The sequence below is a fragment of the Hemitrygon akajei genome, chromosome 13 (assembly GCF_048418815.1).
Source record: "Hemitrygon akajei chromosome 13, sHemAka1.3, whole genome shotgun sequence".
Lineage (NCBI taxonomy): Eukaryota > Metazoa > Chordata > Chondrichthyes > Myliobatiformes > Dasyatidae > Hemitrygon > Hemitrygon akajei.
Genome location: NC_133136.1, coordinates 6,225,497 through 6,249,852, shown reverse-complemented (window position 1 = coordinate 6,249,852; position 24,356 = coordinate 6,225,497). Strand labels below are relative to the sequence as shown.

At 42.0% G+C, this 24,356-nt stretch overlaps 1 protein-coding gene across 1 annotated transcript in view; it reads right to left on the bottom strand.

The window, feature by feature from the left end:
* Positions 1-688: 688 nt before the first annotated feature.
* Positions 689-24,356, bottom strand: part of mapk4 (mitogen-activated protein kinase 4) — a 99,292-nt gene continuing 75,624 nt past the window's right edge. The window contains exon 7 of the mRNA XM_073064083.1: positions 689-11,128. Within this exon, the coding sequence (XP_072920184.1) occupies positions 10,447-11,128 (682 nt within the window). The 3' untranslated portion in view covers positions 689-10,446. The remainder of the gene's footprint in view (positions 11,129-24,356) is intronic.

Here is a 24,356-nt window from a genome sequence, read left to right as displayed (position 1 = left end):
AGCTACTCTTAGCCCGGAGGAGATGCACCTTATATTCCATCTGGGTGGCTTCCAACCTGATGACAGGAACATCAATTTCTCTTATTTCCAGTAATTTTCTCCCTTTTTCAATTCCCCATTCTGGCTCCCCTCTTGCCCCTTATCTTCTCCTCACATGTCCATCACCTCCCTCTGGTTTCCCTCCTCCACCCTTTCTCCCATGGTCCATTGTCCTCTCATATCAGATTCCTCCTTCTGCAGTGCTTTACCTTTTTCACCTATCATGACCTGCTTTTCACTTAATTCCCTCCTCCCTCACCCACCTACCTTGCCCCTTACCAGGTTTCACCCATCATTTTCTAGCTACCCTGCACCTCTCCCCCACCTTCATATTGTGGCATCTTCCCCCTTCCTCTCCAGTCCTGATGAAGGATCTTGGCCTGAAACAGCCACCGACCTGCCGAGTTTCTGCAGCATTTTGTGTGCTTTGCTATGGATTTCCAACAGCATTTTTTCCCCAGTACTGCTGAAGGGTTTCAGCCCGAAACGTCGACTGTACTTTTTCCCATAGATGCTACCTGGCCTGCCGAGCTCCTCCAGCATTTAGTATGTGTTGATCTGCAGAAACTCGTGTGTAAATTTTTGGATGCGTGTCTTTCATAAGTGTACCATATCAAACCATTGCACTAGGCTCAGCGCAGAAGACATATTCTTGAAAAAATTATCTTTATTTTTGGAGGGATTTACATGTTTACCCTTATATCCTGATAAATCAAGAATAATGAAGAATATACAGTAAATGCTTTTAAAAATAAAACCACAACGCATTCTTTCCATCTCATATTTTGAGTCAATTAACATGGTGTTTATAAAATGCACATTGAAATTCTGTCTTATACATGAATTACAATGTTGTGTAAAACATTCATTTCTGTCACTGATCTTAAATATAAATTTTACTATACAGTGCATTATCAAGATATTTAATTCTTTCCATTTTAAAGTGATATTATCCCATTTGCAGGCCTACTTTCATAATAAAATATAGCAAAACTATTTTGAGGCCATATTTAAGCAGATCTCCTGAGCTGGTAACCATTTGCTTTAGTAAATCAAATTCATTTTTAAGGCCACCATTTTCATTAAAAGAAGCACATTACTATTTAATTTCTTGCAAAGCATAATTGTTTCAATTACATTTTAAGATTTATTTTGCCACTTGCTTGCACAACTCTTACGTATTTTCTACCCATGATAACAATATCCTAACCTAATTGAGGCCCAACATGACAGCAGTAAGGCACAACAATCAGTCTAAATTCCTACGCCCAAGATATTCTGAGCTCATTGGGTTTACAAAAGATCAAAGTAAATTTATTATCAAAGTACATATATGTCACCATATACAACCCTGAGATTCATTTTCTTGTAGCCATTGATAGTAATAAAAGAAAGATGATAGAATTAATGAAAAACTTCACCCAAAAATGCAGAGAAACAATGTACAGAAGACAACAAAATGTGCAAAAACAAAATGAAAGGGAAAAAAAATCAATAAATATTGAGAACATGAAATGAAGTGTCCTTGAAAGAGAGTCCAGAGGTTGTGAGAGCAGATCAGTGATGGGGTGAGTGAAGATGAGTGAAGTTATCCCCTTTGGTTCAAGAGCCTGATGATTGAAAATCTTGTTCCTGAACCTGAGGCTCCTGTACCTTCTTCCTGATGGCAGCAGTGAGAAGAGAGCATGGTCTGGACAGTGGGTTCCATGATGATGGATGCTGCTTTCCCACGACAATGTTCCGTATACATGTGCTCAGTGGTGGAGAGGGCTTTACCCATGATAGACAAAGCCATATCCATTACTTATTGTAGGCTTCGTACCTTACAAATTCATACAGCACTTGGAGGGTCCTGTATCCCAAGTGTTTGGCTGATGTTCATACTAATATAAAGCAAATGAAAGTAGTTCAGAATTCTCCCAGATAAAGAAGAATCTCGGAAAATGTAGAATTATTTAACTATAAATGCCAGTGCAAAGTGGTGGATGTGGGTTTGATTTCAACATTTAAGAGAAATTTCGGTAGATACATGGATATTAAGAGTATGGAGGGCTGTGGTCTGCATGCAGGTAGATGGGACAAGTTTGGCACAGACTAGATGGGTCGTAGGGGCTGCTTTTGTGCTGTAGTGTTCTATGACTATAACTCAAGAAAGCAACTGGCTATTACTGATTCTTGTGTATGGAAACTTTCTTGTAGCCAAAATATTCATAATAATTTGTAATACTCAATATATTTGTGACAAATAAATCAACAATTCTGTTGCATCAATTCACTCTAAAACTGTGGCATATTAATGTCTTCTTGACATTAAAACATCTTTTATTCAGTTGGAAAATGCTTTGAGGTTGAGTAGCAGTTATTACCCTGCAACCATCAAGCTCCTGAAACACCAATGCTCAGGAACAGGAAAGCCCATCAGAGGCTAAGCCCTCCCCACCATTGAGCACATTTACAAGGAGCATTGCCACAAGAAAGCAGAATCCATCATCATGGACCTCCACCATCCAGGCCATGCTCTCTTCTTGTTTCTACCAAAGGGAAGGAGGTACAGGAGATTTAGGTACCTCACAGTTAGGTTTAGGAACAGATATTACCCCTCAAACATCAGGCTCCAGAACCAGTGTAGATAACTTCACTCACGACAACTCTGAACACACTCCACAACCAACAGAATCACTTCAAGGAATCTACAACTGGACAGTTACACAGTTTGTCTTCATTTGCACATTGGTTGTTTGTGCATTTATGAATAGTTTTTTGTAAATTCTGTTGTATTTTTTTATTTTGCTGTGAAATGCCTGCAAACCCCCCCCCCCCCCAAATCTCAGGGTAGTATGTGGTGACATATATGTACTTTGACAAGAAATTTACTTTGAACTTTCAGTAGAGTCATGTACAACACATGCTCAATTCAACAAGATACCAGTGTAAGTGGTATGGTAATGTTCAACAAGTCTCCATCACTAGGGGTTAACTACTCTCCACTCCTTTGAGCTGCTTGTGGTAAACTGAAATAATAATAATAACTTTATTTATAGAGCACTTTCCATATAAATGCTGTAGTTCAAAGTGCTTTACAATGGAATAAAAGTATAAACATGAAAATAAAAGATGAAGATGTTGGTTAAAAGCAAGGTTAAATAAATAGGGTTTTAGCTGGCATTTCAAGGTGTCAACTAGGTCTGCAAGCCTTGTTTCTCTATCGAGATGCAGCACAGAAAAGGCCACTCTGGCCCTTAGAGCTGCAGACCAGCACTTCCCAGTTTAACCCTAGCCCAATCATGGGACAAATTACAATGACCCACCAACCTGGACATCTTTGGACCTTAAGAGGAAATTGGAGCACCTGGAGGAAACCCATACAGTCACAGGGAGAATGAACCAACTCCTTACAGACAGCAACAGGAGTTGAACCCGGGTCACTGGTACTGTAAATCATCACTACGCTATCGTGATACCCATAGTTTTAGGTATTGAATTCCATAGTTTAGGAGTATAGTTCAAAAAAGCTGACCTGCCAATTATCTTTTGAGGAAGATAGTTTAAATTTAAACAACCAAGCAGAAGAAGACTTGAGAGTTTGAGCAGGATTATATAACGAAAATGATTCTGTGATGTTCTTTAGTCCCAGACCATTAAGTACCCCCAGTGATGATAGCTCTGAATATTTCTTACTGATTGATCTACAATCTTGTGTGTGTCATTCTGTACTTTCAGCATCCGCAGAACCTCCTGCGTATAATTTGCAAAACTAGAATTGAGCAAAAATTAATGGAAATCCCCAGCAGGCTGGGCAGCATCCATAAAGCAAACATTTTAGGTATTCTGTAATATGGGACATAGTAGATCAGATGATTTAGAAGAGTAAAATGCAACATACTGTTCTACTCCTGTGCCCTATTAACAATATATAATTTAATTTTACAAATCTTGTAAATCAGAGATTAATAAATAAACATTATTCAGTACAGAGAAAATTTATGATGTTATTGCTGGGACTGGAGGACCTGAGGTACAGGGAAAGATTGAATAGTTTAAGACTTTGCTCCCTAGAATGTAGAAGATTGAGGGGAAATCTGATGGAGGTATGCAAAATTATGAGGGGTATAGATACAGTAAATGCAAGCAGGCTTTTTCCACTGAGGTTGGAACTAGAGGTCATGGTTAAGGGTGAAAGGTGAAAAGTTTAAGAAGAATGTGAAAGGAAACTTATTCACACAGAGGGTAGTGAGAGTATAGTTAAGCTGCCAGTGGAAGTGGTGGTTGCGGGTTCGATTGCAACATTTAAGAGAAGTTTGGATGGGAAGGGTATGGAGGGTATGGTCCAAGTGTGGGTCAATGGGACTAGGTAACAGTTTGGCACAAACTAGATGGGCCAATGGGCTTGTTTCTGTATTAAAGTGCTCCATGGTGAGGGAACTGTATTGAAAAATATCTGAAGTTTTAGCATATATTTCAGAAACATCTTTTCTTTCTTTTTTTTTTCCAGTTTGCTTGACTCTAGATTACAGCAAAATGGGATATTTAAACAGCAAAAGCCCCAATAACACACAAAAATTGTTGGAGGAACTCCCCCAAAATGACCAACAAATGTTTAAAAAAGTAAACACAAAATGGGTTGGATTAAATTTGTCTGTGGTAAGTATGAAAGGGAAATATAAAACAGTGACATCACAGTGATGTAACATTTCATTCTTACACAGATATGAAATGATGCATCATTTTATTCATCATTATTGAATTCTGTTGTTTTTTGTTCCACATTGTGCCCTCACCAACACACCACAGCAAACACCTAATACATGTACACGTGTATAATGATCTTTGATATTACAGTTCTTTTAGACATAGATATGAGAATAATATGACTGATGTTCCCAATGGATCATTATAATGGAACAATGATAGAGACACAGCTCTTCCAGACCAGCAAGCCCTGCCATCCCCAGTTTAATCTTAGCCTCATCACGAGACAATTTACAATGACCAATTAGCCTACTAACTGATATTTCTTTGGACTGCAGGAGGAAACCAGAACACCCAGAGGAAACCCACATGCTCACAGGAAGGACATACAAACTCCTTACAGACAGTGTTGGAATTGAACACCGAGCTCCGACACACTGAATTGTAATAGTGTCATTCTATCCGCCACCATGGCGCCCTACACTATGCTACACCGTCCTTAGTCTAAATAAAAATATACCATATCAAAACAAAATTACTTCCTTCTCACTGCTGCCATCAGGAAGGAGGTACAGGAGCCTCAGGACCCACACTACCAGGTTCAGGAAGATTTAATACTCCTCAACAATCACGCTCCCGAATCAGAGGGAATAACTTCACTCACCCCAACCAACTGTTCCCACAACCTATGGACCCACTTTCAAGTACTGTTCATCTCATGGTCTTGGTATTAATTGCTTATTTATTTATTATTATGATTATTTCTATTTTTCCCTGTTTCTTTTTCTATTTGTAGTTTGTTATTTCTTTTAGCACGTTGGTTATTTGTCTGCCTTGTTATGTACGGTCTTTCATTGATCCTATTGTGTTTCTTGGATTTACTGTGGAGTTTGCAAGAAAATAAATCTCAGGGTTGTATTTGGTGATATTAATGTACCATGATAATTAATTTACTTTGAACTTTTTTTAGATTTGGTAGTAACTTTGAATTTACTTTGTTCGTTATAAAAATGCTTTATGTCAGTAACTGAAATGTTTTTTCCATCCTGTTCTATTATGTACCTTTAGTCCAAAATTACCATTTGGTTTCATGAACTCTTGATTCTGTTTTTCAGTGTCGGCATCAGCACCAGGCCCTAATGGTGTTCCATATTGTGTCTACTAGAACGCCCCAGATGTTCTGAAATTTCTCTGGAGAAACATGAGGTTGCGTGGGAAAAGCAAGTGATCCCTAAAGCCTGGAGAAGAGCAGGAGGAGTTCTGATCCCAAAAGAAAAGAATTTGTCCACCATCAAAGAGCTTTGCCAAATAAACCTTCTGAACATAGAAGACAAGATCTTTTTTAGCATGTTGGCGCAAAGACTTACAAAGTATCTAAAACAAAATCATTTCATTGACACATCAATCCAAAAGGCTGGTGTAGCAGGCTTCTCGGGATGCCTTGAACATACCAGCTTCATATGGCATCAAATCCAGATGTCTAAGAAAGAAGGAAAGGATCTGCATGTCTTGTTCCTCGACCTGGCCAACACCTATAGATCAGTTCCTCATTCCCTGCTGTGGACTGCTTTTGAATTCTTGCAGGTGCCTGCAACAATAGCAAATCTGGTAAAACACTACTTCCAGGATCTGCAGGTTTGTCTCACAACATTACACTTCACCACAGCTCGGCAACCACTGGAAATAGGCATCATGGCAGGGTGCACCATCTCCCCATTGGCCTTCACTGTGGCAATGGAGCTCATTATCAGAGCCTCAAAATGGGTTGCAGGAGGAAAACGGCTACAGTTTGGTCAACGGTTACCACCGATACGAGCCTATATAGACGATATAACAATACTGATGACAACTGTCCCCTGCACCAACAGACTTCTGGGAAAGCTTAATCAAAACATCACATGGGCGAGGATGAAGATCAAGTCCAGCAAGTGCAGAAGCATCTCCATTGTCAAAGATCAAAGATTTCATATTGACAGAACACCTGCCCCAACTGTGTCAGAAATGCCAGTGAAGAGCTTGGCCCATTGATATGATGCTAAGCTCAAGGACACCAAGCAGTTTAAACAACTCAAAAATGATACCATCACGTACATAGCTCGCATCGACAAGACCTTGCTGCCAGGAAAACTCAAGCTGTGGTGCTTCCAGTTCAGCATACTCCCAAGACTCATGTGGCCTTTAACAGTGTATGAAATCCCCATCAACAAGTTGGAAAAGCTCGAAAGAGTGATCAGCGCACATGTGAAGCAGTGGCTTGGACTTCCACGATGCTTAAGTCCTGTTGGACTGTATGGGAACGGCTAATTGGAATTACCAATTACAAGTCTTGTAGAAGAATTCAAATGCACAAAGCAAGGCTGGTCATGACCCTCACTGAATCTGAAGATAGTGTTATTCGAACAGCGCCCCCCCCCCCCCGGGAGGAAGTGGACCTCATCTGAAGCTGTTCAGAGCGCCAAGTCTGCTCTTCGCTTCAGGGATGTGGTTGGCCAGGTCCAACCTGGGAGAGCCGGGCTCGGGCTTTTCCCAAAGGCTCCTCAATGGCACAAGGCAACATCAGTGCAGAAGAAACGGCTCATGGTGGAGGAGGTGAGAAGACAGGAGGAGGCAGAGTGACACACCAGGACCATCTCAATGGCCAAGCAGAGCCAATGGACTAATTGGGAGAGCCTGGAAAAGAGGAAACTCAGCTGGTGTGACATCTGGGAGATGGAGGCATCTCGGCTAAGTTTTGTCATCAGAGCCACTTATGACCTCCTGCCTACACCCCAGAACCTGAACCAGTGGTGGGGAGAAGACCCCACTTGCTCTCTTTGTCAAGCACCTGGATCACTAAGGCTCATTTTAACAGGATGCACCACGAGCCTCAGTCAGAGGCGGCATAACCAAGTTCTCAGACAGCTGGCATCAATCCTGGAACAGAGGCGAATTACCACAAATGCTCTCCCACAAACATCGGCAAGAAATATTCACATCACATGATTTGTACCAGCAGGCCAACCTCCAGAGCACCATATAACATCCACAGTAAGCATTCTGCAGGTTGCTCGGGAGTGGAAAATGGACGTGGACTTCGGAAAAAAGCTTGTGTTTCCCCCAGAAATAGCAGCTACAACACTCTGGCCAGACATGGTCCTGTGGTCCACAACAGCTAAGCTGGCATATGTTGTGGAATTGACAGTACCATGGGAAGATGGTGTTGAAGAAGCGAGGAAAAAGACCAAGTACTCTGAACTAGCAACTGAAGCTGCCCAGAATGGCTGGAAGACCAAGATTTTCCCTGTAGAAGTGTGATGCAGGGAATTCATGGCTACATCTACGACCAGTCTATTGAAGAAGATGGGGGTGAGGGGCTATTCACTCCAACAGGCAATAAAATCCTTGTCAAATGCAGCAGAAGAAAGCAGTAATTGGATTTGGGTTAAAAGGAAAGATAACAACAGAGCTGCAAGATGAAGACAGGAGGGTATGGAACTGAGGAGGGTGTATCTGGGATGCCAGGTAGCACGGTGAGCCCTCTGAAGACGTCGTGGGCTTATCAACGAAGCATCAAAGAAGGAGGGTGCCCACCTGATGACCCCGATGAGGTACCTACCCTCCTTGTCACCACTCCAAACCCACTGCCAACATCAAGGGTGCTGACTTATCATAGGGATTGAAACATCAGGTCCTATTAACTCTACTTAGGGGAAAATATAAATTAGTACAGATCATTTTGTAAAATTAACAAATAAATGCTGAATGAGATCTCTTGGGCTGATGCTAACACAGCAGATACTGTGCAGTTCAGCTGCTCAGATAGAAATTATGCAGTTTAAGGAATTTTGGCAACAAATCATTCAGACTAAGTTCCATAATGCCTAGAATTTACCCTCGTACTAATTTTTATTATTATTTAAAGTTCAATTGTAGTTGCCTGGTAGAATTTCCAAACTTTGACATTCTTATTATGCCTCTCCTCCTCCCCTTTCTCCTCTGGTCCAGTCTCCTCTCCCATCAGATTCCCTCCTCTCCAGCTCTTTACCTTTCCTACCCACCCGGCTTCACCTATCACGTTCTAGCTGTCCTGTTTCCCTTCCTCCCAAACTTCTTATTCTGGCATCTTTCCTCTTCCTTTCGGTCCTGAAGAAGGGTCTTGGCCCAAAACGCCGACTGTTTGCTCTTTTCTATAGATGCTGCCTGACTTGCTGAGCTCCTCCAGCATTTTGTGTGTTACTCTGGATTTCCAGCATCTGCAGAATCTCTTGTGTGTATGATCTGCGCTCAAAGCCATGCCAGAATAAAACCCATCGGGATTCTTGTTGAAGGGGTAGGCAAGAATGCAAACATCTCAGGCACCAGCAATCTACAGGCCATGACACTCAGGGACCTGGGCTATATCATTATTTTTAAAATAGTATTTGTGACAGTATGTTTTTCTGCTATTGTAATTATACGTACTACACGTGCTGTGTGCTGAGTGTGAGTGTTGGTCTGTGTTTTGCACCTTGGCCCCGGAGGAATACTGTTTTGTTTGGCTGTATTCATGTGGATGGTTGAATGACAAATAAACTTGAATTTGAACTTCAGTTTGAACTTGAAATGGAAGGTATTCGGGAGGCTTTGCATAGGAAGTGGGGCAGACATAAAATATTCACTTCAGAAGTTCCGCATACAAACCGAGAACAGAACAGCAGAAAGTAACAACTGGACAATGTATCAAGTAAAAAAAAGGATTTAAATTCTGAAAATAAAAAACGTCACCATGTTATTGCCCCTAATTCAATAACATGAACCAAAGATTTAATATGTGTCACTTAATGTTATCGGGTTTTCTCAGTCAGAGAACTACACACAGTGGCCATTTTATTAGGTACAACTGCTTGTTAATGTAAATATCGAATCAGCCAATCATGTGGCAGCAACTCAGTGCATAAAAGCATGCAGACATGGTCAAAAAGTTTAGTTGTTGTTCGGACCAAACATCAGTATGTAGAAGAAATATGATCTAAGTGACTCTAATATTGGTGCCAGATGGGGTGGTTTGAATATCTCAGAAACTGTTGATCTCCTGGAATTTTCATGCACAGCAGTCTACAGATCAGGAGTTCCCAGACTTTTATGCCATGGACTAAGCAAGGGGTCCATGGACCCCAGACTGGAAACCCCTACTCTAGAGTTTACAGAGAATGGTGTGAAAAACAAAAAAAACATGCAGTGAGTGGCAGTTCTATGAGTAAAAACACTTTGTTAATGAGAGAGGTGAGAGGAGAATGGCCAGACTGGTTCAAACTGACAGGAAAGCAACAGTAATTCAAATAACCATTCATTACAACAGTGGTGTGCAGAAGAAGATCTCTGAACACGCAACATATCGAACCTTGAAGTGGATGGGCTACAGCAGCAGAAGATCATGAACATGTACTCAGAGGGCACTTTATTAGGTATAGGAGGTACTGAATAAAGTGGCCACTGCTGGTATAAAACCATTGGTGATATTGTCTAGGAATACACAAAAAATTGCAAGCTTTCATATTTCTAAAAGCATCACTACCAGCTACCTTCCAATGGGTGAAGTAGCGATCCTGGATTGGAATGAATCAAGCCCATAACATCTCCAAGAACTAACTTTCCTGGTTATTTTCCATTAGGATGTTCTGCTTGTTTTGTTGAGCTGTCACCTTTCTGAAGTGAAACCACAAGTGCCGTAATTCCAGAAACAGCCAATAAAGCTGAATCTTACCATCTCTCTTTCTCATTAACTTCGGTCTGCACTATTTCATTGGTATGTTCTGGCAGACAAGTACCATTCAAATCATTCAGTTTGCTATCGGCTAGCTCTTCCTGTTTCCCACACAGCTTCAAAGCTCTGGAGATGAAGACATCAAAATCAAATTGGGAGCCTGCCCCGTTTGATATTTCTGAAGATGCCAAAGTGCGCGGGGATGACGGCTGGCTCCTTTCCTGAATGTTTGGCAGAGAGCTGGAACAATCAATTTTCAAAGGACCCCCATTCTTATAGTCAGAGACTTTCAAAAGGAGGTCAGATTTTCCTTCATCTAGAGAAACAGCCACACACGAGGCAGTTGCTGTTCTTTTCCGATGAGACAGATCCAGAATAAGTTTGGGTTCAGAGTAATGATGGGGTTTGTTGTCCCTCCAGAGTAGTCTATCCAGGTATGAGGGCGATCCAATTTTATAATCGCACGATCGTCCGTAGTCCATTTCACACACTCGGTCCATCGACGTGTGAGACTGCTCCAGGAGCCTCTCTGAGCTGCTCTGTGAATATTTACGTGGGTCGACCTGCACATCCTCTGCCACAGCTTTGAACATAGCACGTGGATCTCGTTGCACCTCATCTAAGTCCCCATATTTGTCCCGGAGCCACTCCAAGTCAGAAGAGAAGCTGTCATGATATCTGTAATAGAAATGATAATTATATTAAAGTAAAGCAGCAGAGATTTATATGGACTGCACAGTAAGACAGTGGTTGGAGAATTCTATTAGTGAACAGTAGGGCACTGAGGGCACTAGAACAAAGGGTTCTGGGAATACAAACCCATGATTCCTTGAAAATGGCATCACAGATCAATAGGGTCATAAAAAGAGGTTGTGGCACGTTGGCCTTCATAAAGCAGAGAATAGAATAAGGAAGTTGGGATGTTCTCTTGAAATTGTATGAAGATTAAAGATTAGCTTTATTTGTCACATACACATCAAATCATCAAGGATTAGGGTTCAATGTTATTCACTGTATACATTTACATGTACAGTGGACTCTGGTTAATTGGGACCAGTACATTCTGGCCCAATGAGGCAGCCGTCTCAGCTGAATTTTCTTGGAAATATTAAAAAGGCATAACAAAGACAAACTGCCATTCAAATGAGTAACAAATTATTCATTTAAATGAATTACAGAACACTGCCAATACTACTACAGTACTTTAAAACTCTGTACTAGTTCCTCATAGTTATCAATGGAGGAATTTATTCAGTGTATGCTGCTGTGTTTTTTTAATTGAATGTAAATGAACAAAATCAGTACAGACACCTTGTGCAGATAATAGACTGCCTTCATTGCCTTCCTGTGCAAAGTCAAAGTAAAAAAACAAAATGCTAAAAAATCACTGCTGTTTGAATCAGTGTCCATCGCCCCATAAGGATAACATAACACAAGCACACGCAACTCATGCTATTTAAAAACTGTTCGCTCAGTAATGACTAACAGCTGCTTCTGGCATCTCCAAGCCTGAATGCCTGAAACCACAGTGAGCAAAAACAGTTCTGACTTGTCTTACTGCTTATTTCTCGCCAACTATCAGTGACAAAACCTCTGATTTTTAAACACAAAACACCACTGACATTGTTTGAAAGCTGTTTGCTCTAAGCATGGTGTAGTATCTAATGGCCACACAAGTGCGGGTAATTGACACTAGATAGAAACTGTTCGGCAACAGTCTTCTGCCCAATTAAGTGGCATAGTATCCCAAATAGATAAAGGGAATCTCAGCGATCTCCTCCGTTAGTTTTTATTCTTTAAGAGTTGTCCCAAATAAAGGCTGCTCCAATTAACCGATGGTTCTATTAACCGTATTAGGAAATCGCTGTGGTGTTTTGGCGCGACATGCAATATAAAATGACAATATTCAGCAATTATTCAGGGTAAAGGATTTAAATAAAATAAAGCCAGGAGTACAGATGTGGAACTAAATACGCGTAAACTCCTGCATGTACTTATTTGAAACCTAGACTGAAATGTGTCATTTGCATCAATGACCAACGCAGTCTGTGGATGTGTTAGGACAGCATGCAAGTGTCACACATGCACGTCCACAACTTACTAACTCTAACCTGTACGCTTTTGGAATGTAGGACAAAACTGGACCACCCAGAGGAAACCCACATGGTCACAGAGAGAATGTACAAATCCCTTCCATTAGCTGCAGGAATTGAACCCAGGTTGTTGGCACTGTTGATAGCGTAATGCTAATTAGTATACTACCTTGCCATCCAGGTAATCCATTGGTGAGAACAAATTTGGAGTATTGTTGTGATAGTGGTCACTTACAGTACTGTCCAAAAGTCTTAGGTACATGTATATATATATATATATATATATATATATATATATATATATATATATATATATACACACACACACCCAGGGTACCTAAAACCTTTGTACAGTAGTGTACTTGACATTGTAGAGCAGAGAGTGACTTTGTAAATCTGCTGGGAGTAGAGGATGCTGGGTCTGGTGAGGGTGGAGCGCTGTGGGAGGGAAGGCAGAGAAGGAGAGCCAGGAGCGGGAGGTGGGGAGTGCAGACATACCCAGCTCTGAGGCTTAAGGCAAGGTCAGTTGATTCCAAAAGATTGGTTTATTCATCATTACAGAATGTCTCTCCGGTGCTTCCCATTCTCTCCTCTCTCCCTTCCCCTTTTCTCAATCATGATTCTCCTCTCCCTGCTCCCTACCCACTCTCAGTCCATAACAGAGACCCATATCAGAATCACATTTATCAGAAGACTAGAAGACCATAAGATATAGGAGCAGAATTAGGCCATTTGACCCATCGAGTCTGTTCATTCATTTCATCATGGCTGATCCAATTTTCCTCTCAGTCCTAGTCTCCAGCATTCTCCCTATATCCTTTCATGCCCTGACCAATCAATAATCTATCAGCCTCTGCCTTAAGTAAACGTAAAGACTTGGCCTCCACAGCTACATGTGGCAAAGAATTCCACAGATTCAACACTCTCTGGCTAAAGAAATTCCTCCTCATCTCCGTTCTAAAAGGACACTCCTCTATTCTGAGACTGTGTTCTCTGGTCTTAGACCCTCCCACCATAGGAAATATCTTCTCTACATCCACTCTATCAAGGCCTTTCACCATTCGATAGGTTTCAAAGAGGTCATCCCTCATTCTTCTGAATTCTAGTGAATACAGGCCCAGAGTCATCAAACATTCTTCATATGACAAGCCATTCAATCCTGGAATCATTTTTTGTGAACCTCCTTTGCACCCTCTTCAGATTCAGCACATCCTTTCTAAGATAAGTGGTCAAAAACTCCTCATAGCATTCCAAGTGAGGCCTCACCAGTGTTTTATAAATCCTCAACATTATACCCTTTCTTTTATATTCTAGTCCTCTTGAAATGAATGCTAACTTTCCATTTGCCTTCCTCACTGCCAACTCAACCTGCAAATTAACTTTTAGGGAATCCTGCATGAAGACTCCCAAGTCCCCTCAGTTTTTTGTATTTTCTTTCCATTTAGAAAATAGTCAACCCTTTCATTTCTTCTACCAAAGTGCCTGACCATAAACTTCCCAACATTGTACTCCATCTGCCATTTCTTTGCCCATTCTCCTAATTTGTCTATGTCTTTTTGTAGTCTCGCTGCTTCTTCAAAACTATCTGCCCCTCCATCTATCTTCATATTATCTGCAAATTTACAACAAAGCCATCAATCCCATCATCCTAATTATTAACATATAACATAAAAGGAATCAGTCCCAATATAGACTCCTGTGGAACACCACCAGAAAAGGCTCCCGTTATTCCCACTCTTTGTCTCCTGCCAATCTGCCACTGCTTTATCCATGCTAGAATCTGTCCCGTAATACTGTGGGCTCATAGCTTGTTAAGCAGCCTCACGTGTGGCACTTTGTCAAAGGCCTTCTGAAAATCCAAGTACACAACATCAACCCATTCTTCTTTGTCTATCCTGCCTGTTATTTCTTCAAGAATGCCAACTGATTTGTCAGGCATGATTTTCCCTTGAGGGAAAATATTCCCTGAAAATACAGCCTATTTTATCAAGTGTCTCCAAGTATCCTGAGGCCTCACTCTTAATAATTGACTCCAACATCCTCCCAACCACTGAGGTCAGACTAACTGGTCGATAGTTTCCTTTCTTCTGCCTCCCTCCCTTCTTGAAAAGAGGAGTGACATTTGCAACTTTCTAGTCTTTCAGAACCAATCCAGAATCTCGTGATTCTTGAAAGATTATTACTAATGCCTCCATGATCTCTTCAGTCACCTCTTTCAGTACTCTAGGTTGTACACTATCTGGTCCAGGTGACTTATCCACCTTCAGACCTTTCAGTTTCACAAGAACCTTCTCTCTAGTTCTGGTAACTTCACACACTTCTTGACCCCTGACTGCTGGAATTTCCACCATACTTCTAATGTCTTCCACAGTGAAGACTGATGCAAAATACTTAGTCAGTTCAACAGCCATTCAATTGTCCTCCATTGTTACCTCTCCAGCATCATTTTCCAGCAGTCTGATATCCACTCTCACTTCTTTTACACTTCATGTAACTGAAGAAACATTTGGTATCCTCTTTAATATTATTGGTTAGCTTACTTTCGTATTTCATCTTCACCTTCTTAATGACCTTTTAAGTTGCCTTCTGTTGGTTTTTAAAAGCTTCCCAATCCTCTAACTTCTCATTAATTTTTGCTCTATTATATGCCATCTCTTTGACTTTTATGTTGGCTTCGCCCTCTTGTTTCATCTTTCCTTTAGAATACCTCTTCCTCTTTGGGATGTATATATCCTGTGCCTTCCGAATTGCTTCCAGAAATTCCAGCCATCGCTGCTCTGCTGTCATCCCTGTCAGTGTTCTTTTTAAATAAATTCTGGCCAACTCCTCTCTCATGCCTCTGTAATTCCCTTTTCTTCATTGTAATACTGATACATCTGACGTTAGCTTCTCCTTCACAAATTGCAGGGTGAATTCTATCATATTCTATCATATCACTTGTCCCTAAGGGTTCTTTTTACCTTAAGTTCTCTAATCAATTCTGGTTCCTTGCACAACATCCAATCTAGAATAGTTAATCCCCTTAGTGGACTCAACCACGAGCTGCTCTAAAAAGTCATTTTGTAGACATTCTTGAAATTCCCCCCTTGGGATCTAGCATCAACCTGATTTTCCCAATCTACCTGCATATTCAGGTCCTCCATGACTATCGTAACATTGCCCTACTGGCATGCATTTTCCATCTCCCATTGTAATTTGTAGACCACATTCTTACTACTGTTTGGTGGTCTGTATACAACTCCCATCAGGGTCTTTTTACCCTTGCAGTTTCTTAGCTCTATCTACAATGATTCAACACCTTCCAACCCTATGTCTCCTTTTTCTAATGATTTGATTTCATTTTTTAGCAACTGAACAACACTGCCCCCCCACCTTCCTGTTTATCCTTTCAAAACAAAGTGTATCCTTGGACATTAAGCTCCCAGCTATAATCTTTCTGCCCTGATTCATTGATGCCTACAACTCATAGCTGCCAATCTACAAATGTGCTGCAAGTTCATCTACCTTATTCTGTATACTGTGTGCATTCAGATACAACACCTTCAGTCCTGTATTCACCCTTTTCGATCTTGTCCATCTTTTATGTTGCAACTTACCCTGTTGACTGCAAATTTGCCCTATCAACAGCCTCTCTTTACTACCTGGTACCTCTGTTTGTACACCAATTACCTTCTCTTCAGCACTATTATCTGCCTTTCCTACGATACTTCTTGCATTGAAATATACACAGCTCAGGACACTAGTCACACCATGCTCAATCTTAGCAACATCTTTCTTCACAACCTCTCCACTAACTGTTCTAGCACTCTGGTTCCCATCCCCCTGCAACTCTAAGTTTAAACCCACCATACAGTATTAACAAACCTTCCTGCTAGGATATTACTCCCCCACCAGTCCAGGTGCAAAGCATCTGTTTTGTACAGGTCCCACCTTTCCTGGAAGAGAGCCCAATGATCCAAAAATCTTTTGCTTTCCTTCCTACACCAACTCCTTAATCGACATATTAAACTGTTTAATCTTCCTAGTTCTGGCCTCACTAGTACGTGGCATGGGTAGCAATCCTGAGATCACAACTCTGGAGGTCCTGCTCTTTAACTTAGCACCCAACTCTCTGAATTCCCTATGCAGAACCTCGTCACTCATCCTACCCATGTCATTAGTACCTACATGGACCATGATCTCTGGCTGTTCATCCTCCAAATTTGGAATGCTGAGGATTCAATATGAGATTTCCCAGGCCCTGGCATCCAGGTGGCAACATACCATTCGGGAATCTTGGTTTCACTCACAGAACTCCTTGTCCAGTCCCGTAACTAATGAATTCCCTATCACTGCAGTATGCCTCTTATCCTTTCACTTCCTTTCTGAGTCACAGAGACAGACTGAGTACCAGATACCCCAACCACTATGACTTTCCTCTGCTAGGTCATCCCCCGTTCCTCCAACAGTATCCAAAGTGATTTACCTGATGTTGAGGGGGATGGCCACAGGGGTACTCTGCACTGGCTCCTTAACCCCTTTCCCCTTCCTGACTGTCACCCAGTTTCCTGTGTCCTGCACCTTGGGTGTAACTACCTCTCTATATGTCCTATCTATCACCCCCTCAGCCTCCTGAATGATCTGGAGTTCATCCAGTTCCAGTTCCGACTTCTTAACGCTGTTTGTTAGAAGATGCAGCTGGCTGCACTTTTTGCTGTTGTAGTCATCAGGGATGCTGGAGGTCTCCTTGCCTTCCCACATCCCGCAAGAGGAGCATTCAACTATCCCACCTGGGCATCTCTTCTATCCCAGATGAGCAGATGTAAAGAGGAAAGGAGAAAAAAAAGAGCCTTTCTTCTCTTTTGCTTTACCTGACTGAACCTCTCTTTGCTAAAGCTTCAAGATGACCACTCTGACTCTGTCCATTCAGACAATGGCTGCTGTGATGATGGCCGCTGTGCTTGCCCCTGCCTCCTTTTAATTTTCTCTTGCTAATCAATCCCAAATGCCAATTGGTTGCTGATCAAAGCTCTTTTTCGCTGCTGTTTTTTGTACTTGAGCAGTGGACGAGATTGAAGCTTCTCCTCTCAAAACTTCCGATGTCCGAATTGGCCACTAGTCAAAGCTCACATATGTCAATAAATTTGTTTTGTTTTTGAGGCAGCAGTACAGTGCAATACATAAAATTACCATAATACTGTGCAAATGTATTAGGCACCCTAGCTATATATACGTGCCTAAGACTTGCACAGAACTGGATGTACTTTGATAATAAATTTACTTTGAATTTTTAGCTTTGAACTTTGCACTTTAAAATCTGTGGCTATATGTGTTTTTACCCCATCTCCTCTCTGTGGTGCATTATTAATCTGTGTGCCTTGAACTGAGTGAGACAATGGCCTTAGAAGACCATTGCTGCCCTGTGGGAAAGCATTCTCCCATCAGATCAGCAGAGTAGAAATGACTAATTAGCTCTCTGGACTATTGGTGGATACAAACTCGCTATTTATTATTCTCAGGACAGAAATGAATTGTGCTGCCTCATCACCTTACTCCCCATTTAACAGCACCCTTGGAGGGAGAGTGATTAAACACTATTTAATCATCAGCGATGTTCAGACCTTGCTTCTCTGCCAAAGTGAAATGCAAAAATTACAACAAAGACGAGAAAATCTGCAGATGCTGAAAAGAAATCCAAGCAACACACGCAAAATGCTGGAGGAACTCAGCAGGCCGGGCAGCACCTCAGGTAAACAGTCAATGTTTTGGGCTGAGACCCTTCTTCAGGACTGGAGAAAAAGGTGAGGTAAGGGCAAGAAGGTGGGGGCAGGGGAGGAAGAAGTACGAGGTGGCAGGTGATAGGTGAAACTGTGAGAGGAGGAGAGGTGAAGTAAAGAGCTGGGAAGCTGATAGGTGAAAGACATAAAGGAGCTGGAGAAGAGGGAATCTGATAGGTGAGGGTAGAAGACCATTGAACAAGAGGAAGGGGGAGGAGCACCAGATGGAGGTGATGGGCAGGTAAGGAGATAAGGTGAGAGAAGGAAATGAGAATGGGAATGGTGAAGGAGGGGGAGAGGGAAATTACTGGAAATTCGAGAAATTGATGTTCATGCCATCAGGTTGGAGGCTACCCAGATGGAATATAAGGTGTTGTCCCTCTTGTCCATTCATCCCTCCCCATTGATCTCTCTCCTGGTACTTATCCTTGCAAGTGGAACAAGTGCTACACCTACCCCTACACCTCCTACCTCATTACCACACTCAGGTTGGAGGAACAACACCTTATATTCTGTCTAGGTAGCCTCTAATCCGATGGCATGAACATCTATTTCTCGAACTTCTGGTAATTGCACCCACCCCACCACCATTCCCATTCCCGTTTCCTTCTCTCACCTGATCTCTTTACCTGCCCAACACCTCCCCCCTGGTTCTTTTCCCCCTTCACTTTCTTCCATGGCCTTCTATCAGATTCTCCCTTCCCCATCTCTTTATCGCTTTCAACTGTCAGCTTCCCAGCTCTTTACTTCACCCCTCCCCCTCTCCCGGTTTCACCTATCACCTTGAACTTCTTCCTCCCCTCCCCCCCACCTTCTTGCCCTAACTTCTCAGCTTTTTTCCCCAGTCCTGAAGAAGGGTCTCTGCCTGAAACGTCGACTGCTTACTCTTTTCCATAGATGCTGCCTGGCCTGCTGAGTTCCTCCAACGTTTTGTGTGTGTTGCAAAACTTAAAACTGGGCTTCTGCAAATCAGCGGGTTTGAATGCAATATTTAGGAGAAGTTTGTATAGGTACACGGATGGGACAGTTACAGAGAAGGAACTTAGTCAGCTCCATTGTGGGTACTAGTCTTCGTGCTATCCAGGACATCTTCAAGGAGTGATCCCTCAAAAAAGCTGCATCCCTCATTAAGGACCCCCATCACCCTGGACATGCCCTGTTCTCACTGTTACCATCAGGGAGGAGGTACAGGAGCCTGAAGACACACACTCAATGATTCAGTAGCAGCTTCTTCCTCTCCACCATCTATTTCTGAATGGACATTGAACCCATGAAAACTACCTCACTACTTTTTTATTTCTATTTTTGCACTACTTATTTAATATAAATCAAACTATTATATAATTATTTTACAAAAAATTAAAACTAATATAAAATAACTATTTTATATATTAAAAACTTGCTGTAATTCATAGTTCTATTTTTTCTATTAATATATATTGCATTATACTGCTGTCTCAGCAATATCAAATTTCATGACTTATACTGGTGATATTAAACCTGTTTCGGATTCTGATTCTGAGGGTTATGGGTCCAGGTACAGGTTGATGGGACTAGGCAGAATTACAGCTCGGCACGGACTACATGGGCTGAACGGCCTGCTTCAGTGTTGTAGTGCTCTGTGGCTGTATGACTCTAAGATCAATCTATTCCTTCCCTCCTACATAAACCTCCATTTTTTCTTTCACCCTCGTGTCTGTTGCTTGTGTTGTTCTGCTGAACCTGGTGGCATACTGTGTTGGTACTAGGATGTGTGGAGACACTTGTGGCAGCCTCCAACACTTCCTTAGGATGTGATTGATAATGCAAATGATGAATTTCACTGTATGTTTTAATGTAGCTGTGATGAATAAATCTGAATCAATTAATATGCCTGCATTCTGTTTACAGACCTTGGGAGATTGCAGAAATAATTGAATATATTGAGTTCTGAATGTGGTTATGACCACCAAACACACAAAATGCTTGAGGAACTCAGCAGGTCAGGCAGCACCTATGGAAAGGAATAAAGAGTCAACATTTACTGTCAAGTGTTGTGACGCTTCCTGTGCCAATGGGATATGCCCACACTTACTAATCTATATGTCTTTGAAATATGGGAGGAAACTGGAGCAGCTGGAGGAAACTCACATGGTCGCAGAGAGAATGGACAATCTCCTAAAAGACTGTATGTTATCAGATTATTTATATTCTAACTTTGTACAAATATGATATTCATCAATGAAATATGTGGCTTAGAGATTTAATTCTAAAGTTTGAATAGTTGGATGGTGGGAGTCCACAGATTCACCACCCTCTGGCTAAAGAAATTCCGATTTATCTCTGTTCCAAATGGACGTCCCTCTATTCTGAGGCTATGCTCTCTGGTCCTAGACTCTCCTACTATAGGAAACATCCTCTCCGCATCTACTCTGTCTAGGTCTTTCAATATTGCGTACAAGTCTCTCATTCCCTTTGTTCGATTTATAGGAGGGGTTTGGGCTGATCTCTGGTTATATTTATATGAACATAAACTTTATTCATAATAAAAAGAAATATCTATAAGAATAAACTGTGCAATATCTTCTCATTCTTACGTTCACAGATAATGTGTTAAGCTATTACATTCCTTCAAACCACCGGATTGTTGCTACTCATGAGTCTCCCTGGAGTGATATACGGACTATTACAATAGTTGAGAGGCTTCCTTCCCCAGCCTGGCCCCTCCCTCTCCAGTAGGAAAAGAACCTACACTGGTGCTCTTCCTCACCGAGCTTCAGTGCTTCCCTCAGCACAAACTCCTGCGGTCTGCACCATGCCAGTCAGCAGCATTCCCCCATGGGCACCTCGATGTGTTGGCAGACCAACAAGCTTTGGGAAGACCAAGTGCAGTCTTCCACAGAGCTGATGATATGCCAGCCACACTTGATGTCCATCTCTGAGTGAGCCCCTAAGAACAGAGAGCATCCCTCACTGCAATTGCTCCTTTCCTGGACTGTCCTATCACTTGCTGGCCCAGCCGCCGATAGGTGGCCCTGTTCATTTGTGTCTATTCACGTTCAGGCTGGGGAGGCTGGCTTCAGTTGCTCTCCATTGAGTCTGGTTAGACTGGTAATTCAGCCCAGACTTAGGGGTTTGAACCTACTATCTGGTATGGAGTGGCACTGCGGACATGATGCACAGGATGGAAAAGACTGCAGAGGGTTGCAAATCAGCCAGCTCCATCATGGGCACTAAACTCCCCAGCATTAAGGACATCTTCAAAAGGCGATACCTCAAGAATGTGGCATCCATTATTAAGGACCTTCATTACCCAGTCCTTCTTATTACTACCATCAGAGAGAGGCACAGGAGCCTGAAGACACACACTCAATTTTTCAGGACCAGCTCCTTCCTCTCCGCCATCAGATTACTGAATGGACAATGAACCATCTGATGAACACTACCTAACTGTTTTTGCTCACTTTTTGAATGAATTATTTAATTTAAAATTTTTATAGATATATTTCTTATCATAATTTATAGTTTGTTTCTATGTATGACACTGTACAAAACAACAAATTTCATGATATAAATCTGATTTTCAATCTGAATCTGAGGCTGAGTGTTTAAATGACTGCGCCAGAGGAATCTAGAGTACTTGAGTAGACCATAAGACCATAAGACATAGGGGCAGAATTAGGCCATTTGGCCCATCGAGTCTGCTCTGGCATTCAATCATGGCTGATCCTTCTTTTTTATCTCCTCCTCAACCCCAGTTCCCGCCCTTCTCCCGAAACCTTTGATGTCATGTCCAATCATGAACCTATCAATCTCTGCCTTAAACACACCCAATGACCTGGCCTCCACAGCTGCACGTGGCAACAAATTCCGCAAATTAATACCTTTTGACTAAAGAAATAGTACGACTGACCAGCCAGTGAAGGATCAGAGTTTCCCATCCTGTTACCCTTTCGGCCTGTGGGACAACACTTTGCAGGACCAGCGATCAGGGTTCAATTCCCATCACTGTCTGTAAGGAGATTTCACATTCTCCTGGTGAACTCGTGGGTTTTCTCTGGGTGCTCTGGTTTTCTACCATCATCAACATTATGTGCTGTGTCGTATAACATGGGTGATCATGGTCTCTTGACCTGACTGTTCCTGAAAATTTTTTCCCCATAAGTAGTTTGTCATTGCTTTTTTCTGGGTAGTGTCTTTACAGGATGGGTGTTTTTACCAGTCATTATCAATACTCTTCAGAGATCGTCTGCCTGGTGTCAGTGGTCGCATAACCTGGACTTGTGATATGCACCATCTGATCATACGACCATCTACCACCTGCTCCCATGGCTTCACATGACCCTGAGTGGAGGGGACGGCTAAGCAGGTGCTACACCTTACCCAAGGGTAAGGTGTAGCCAACCTGCAGGCTAGCGGAGGGAAGTAGCACCCTACACTGCCTTTGGTAGAGATGTATCTCCATCCTGCCACCCTGCTTTCCTAGCAGGTGTACAGGTTGTGGGCACCGGAAGCATGGTGATACCTACAGCTGCTCCCAGCACATCCTCGGACTGTGTTGGATATTGACACAAACCACGCATTTCACTGTACATGCAAGCAACATGTGATGAATCTAATTACCAGTTTCTTCAATGATGAAGAATTGATTATGAGAGTTAAGGATGTATGTAGATGCCATAAGCTCCAACAATACATCTGTTATAAAGAATAATAGACTGTTCAGAAAGAACAGCCTCTTATCAGATACACTGGCTATCATCAACACAAGAGATTCTGAGGATGCTGGAAATTCACAGCAACACACACAAAATGCTGGAAGAACTCAACAGGTCAAGCAGCATCTATGGAAATGAATAAATAGTTGTTTCTTTGGGCCAAGACCCTTCTCCAGGACTGGAAATGAAGAGGGAAAATGTCAGAATAAGAAGGGGAAGGCATACGAGGTAAGAGGTGATAGGTGAAGCCAGGTGGGCGGGGGGGTGGGGGTGGCTGAAATAATCTAGAATGTGAGAGGTAAGGGTAAAGGGCTGGAGAAAATAGAATCTAATAGGAGAGCAGAGTGGACCATGGGAGAAAGAGAAAGAGGAGGGCCACCAGAGGGAGGTGATAGGCAGATGAGAAGAGGTAAGAGGTGAGTCAGAGTGGGGAAATTGAAGAGGGAAGGGGGAGGGGACAATTACCACAAGTGGAAAAATTGACATTCATGCCATCAATGAGTGAGGCTAATCAGACAGTAACAGTGTGAATTTCTGGGAAAAATGTAGAAGGTGCAGGATAGATGTATTCCTTGTTTTTGGAATAGTCAAATAGCAAATAGTGCGACTGTGGCTGACAAGCGAAGGCAAATATAATGTAAAAGCAAATGAGAAGGCACATGACAAAGCAAAAATTAGGAGGAAGATGGAGGATTGGGAAGCTTTTAAACCCTACAGAGAGCATATAAAAGAATCATTAGGAGGGAAAAGATGAAATATGAAAGCAAGCTAGCAAATGATATTAAAGTGGATAGTAAAAGCTTTTTCAAGTATGTAAAAAATAAAAGAGAGATGAGAGTGGATAAAGGACTGCGAGGAAATGAGGCTGGAGAAATAATAACTGGGGACGATAAGATGGCAGATGAACTAAATGAGTATTTTGCATCAGTCTTCACTGAGGAAGACACTAGCAGTGTGCCAGTTGTTGAAGGGTGTGAGGGAAGAGAAGTGAGTGCAATTACTATTACAAGGGAGAAAGTGCTCGAAAAGCTGAAAGACCTAAAGGTACATAAGTCCGTACCAGATGATCTGCACCCTAGGGTTCCGAAAGAGGTAGCAGAAGAGATTGTGGGGGCAATGGTAATGATCTTTCAAAAACCATTGGACTTTGGCATGGTGCCAGAGGACTGGAAAACTGCAAATGTCACTCCACTCTTTAAGATAGGGGGAAGACAACAGGAAGGAAATTACAGGCCAGTTAGCCTGATCTGAGTGGTTGGAATGATGTTGGAGTCAATTGTTAAGGATGAGGTTATGGAGCACTTGGTGACACAGGACAAGATAGGAGAAAGTCAGCATGCTTTCTTAAGGGAAAATCTTA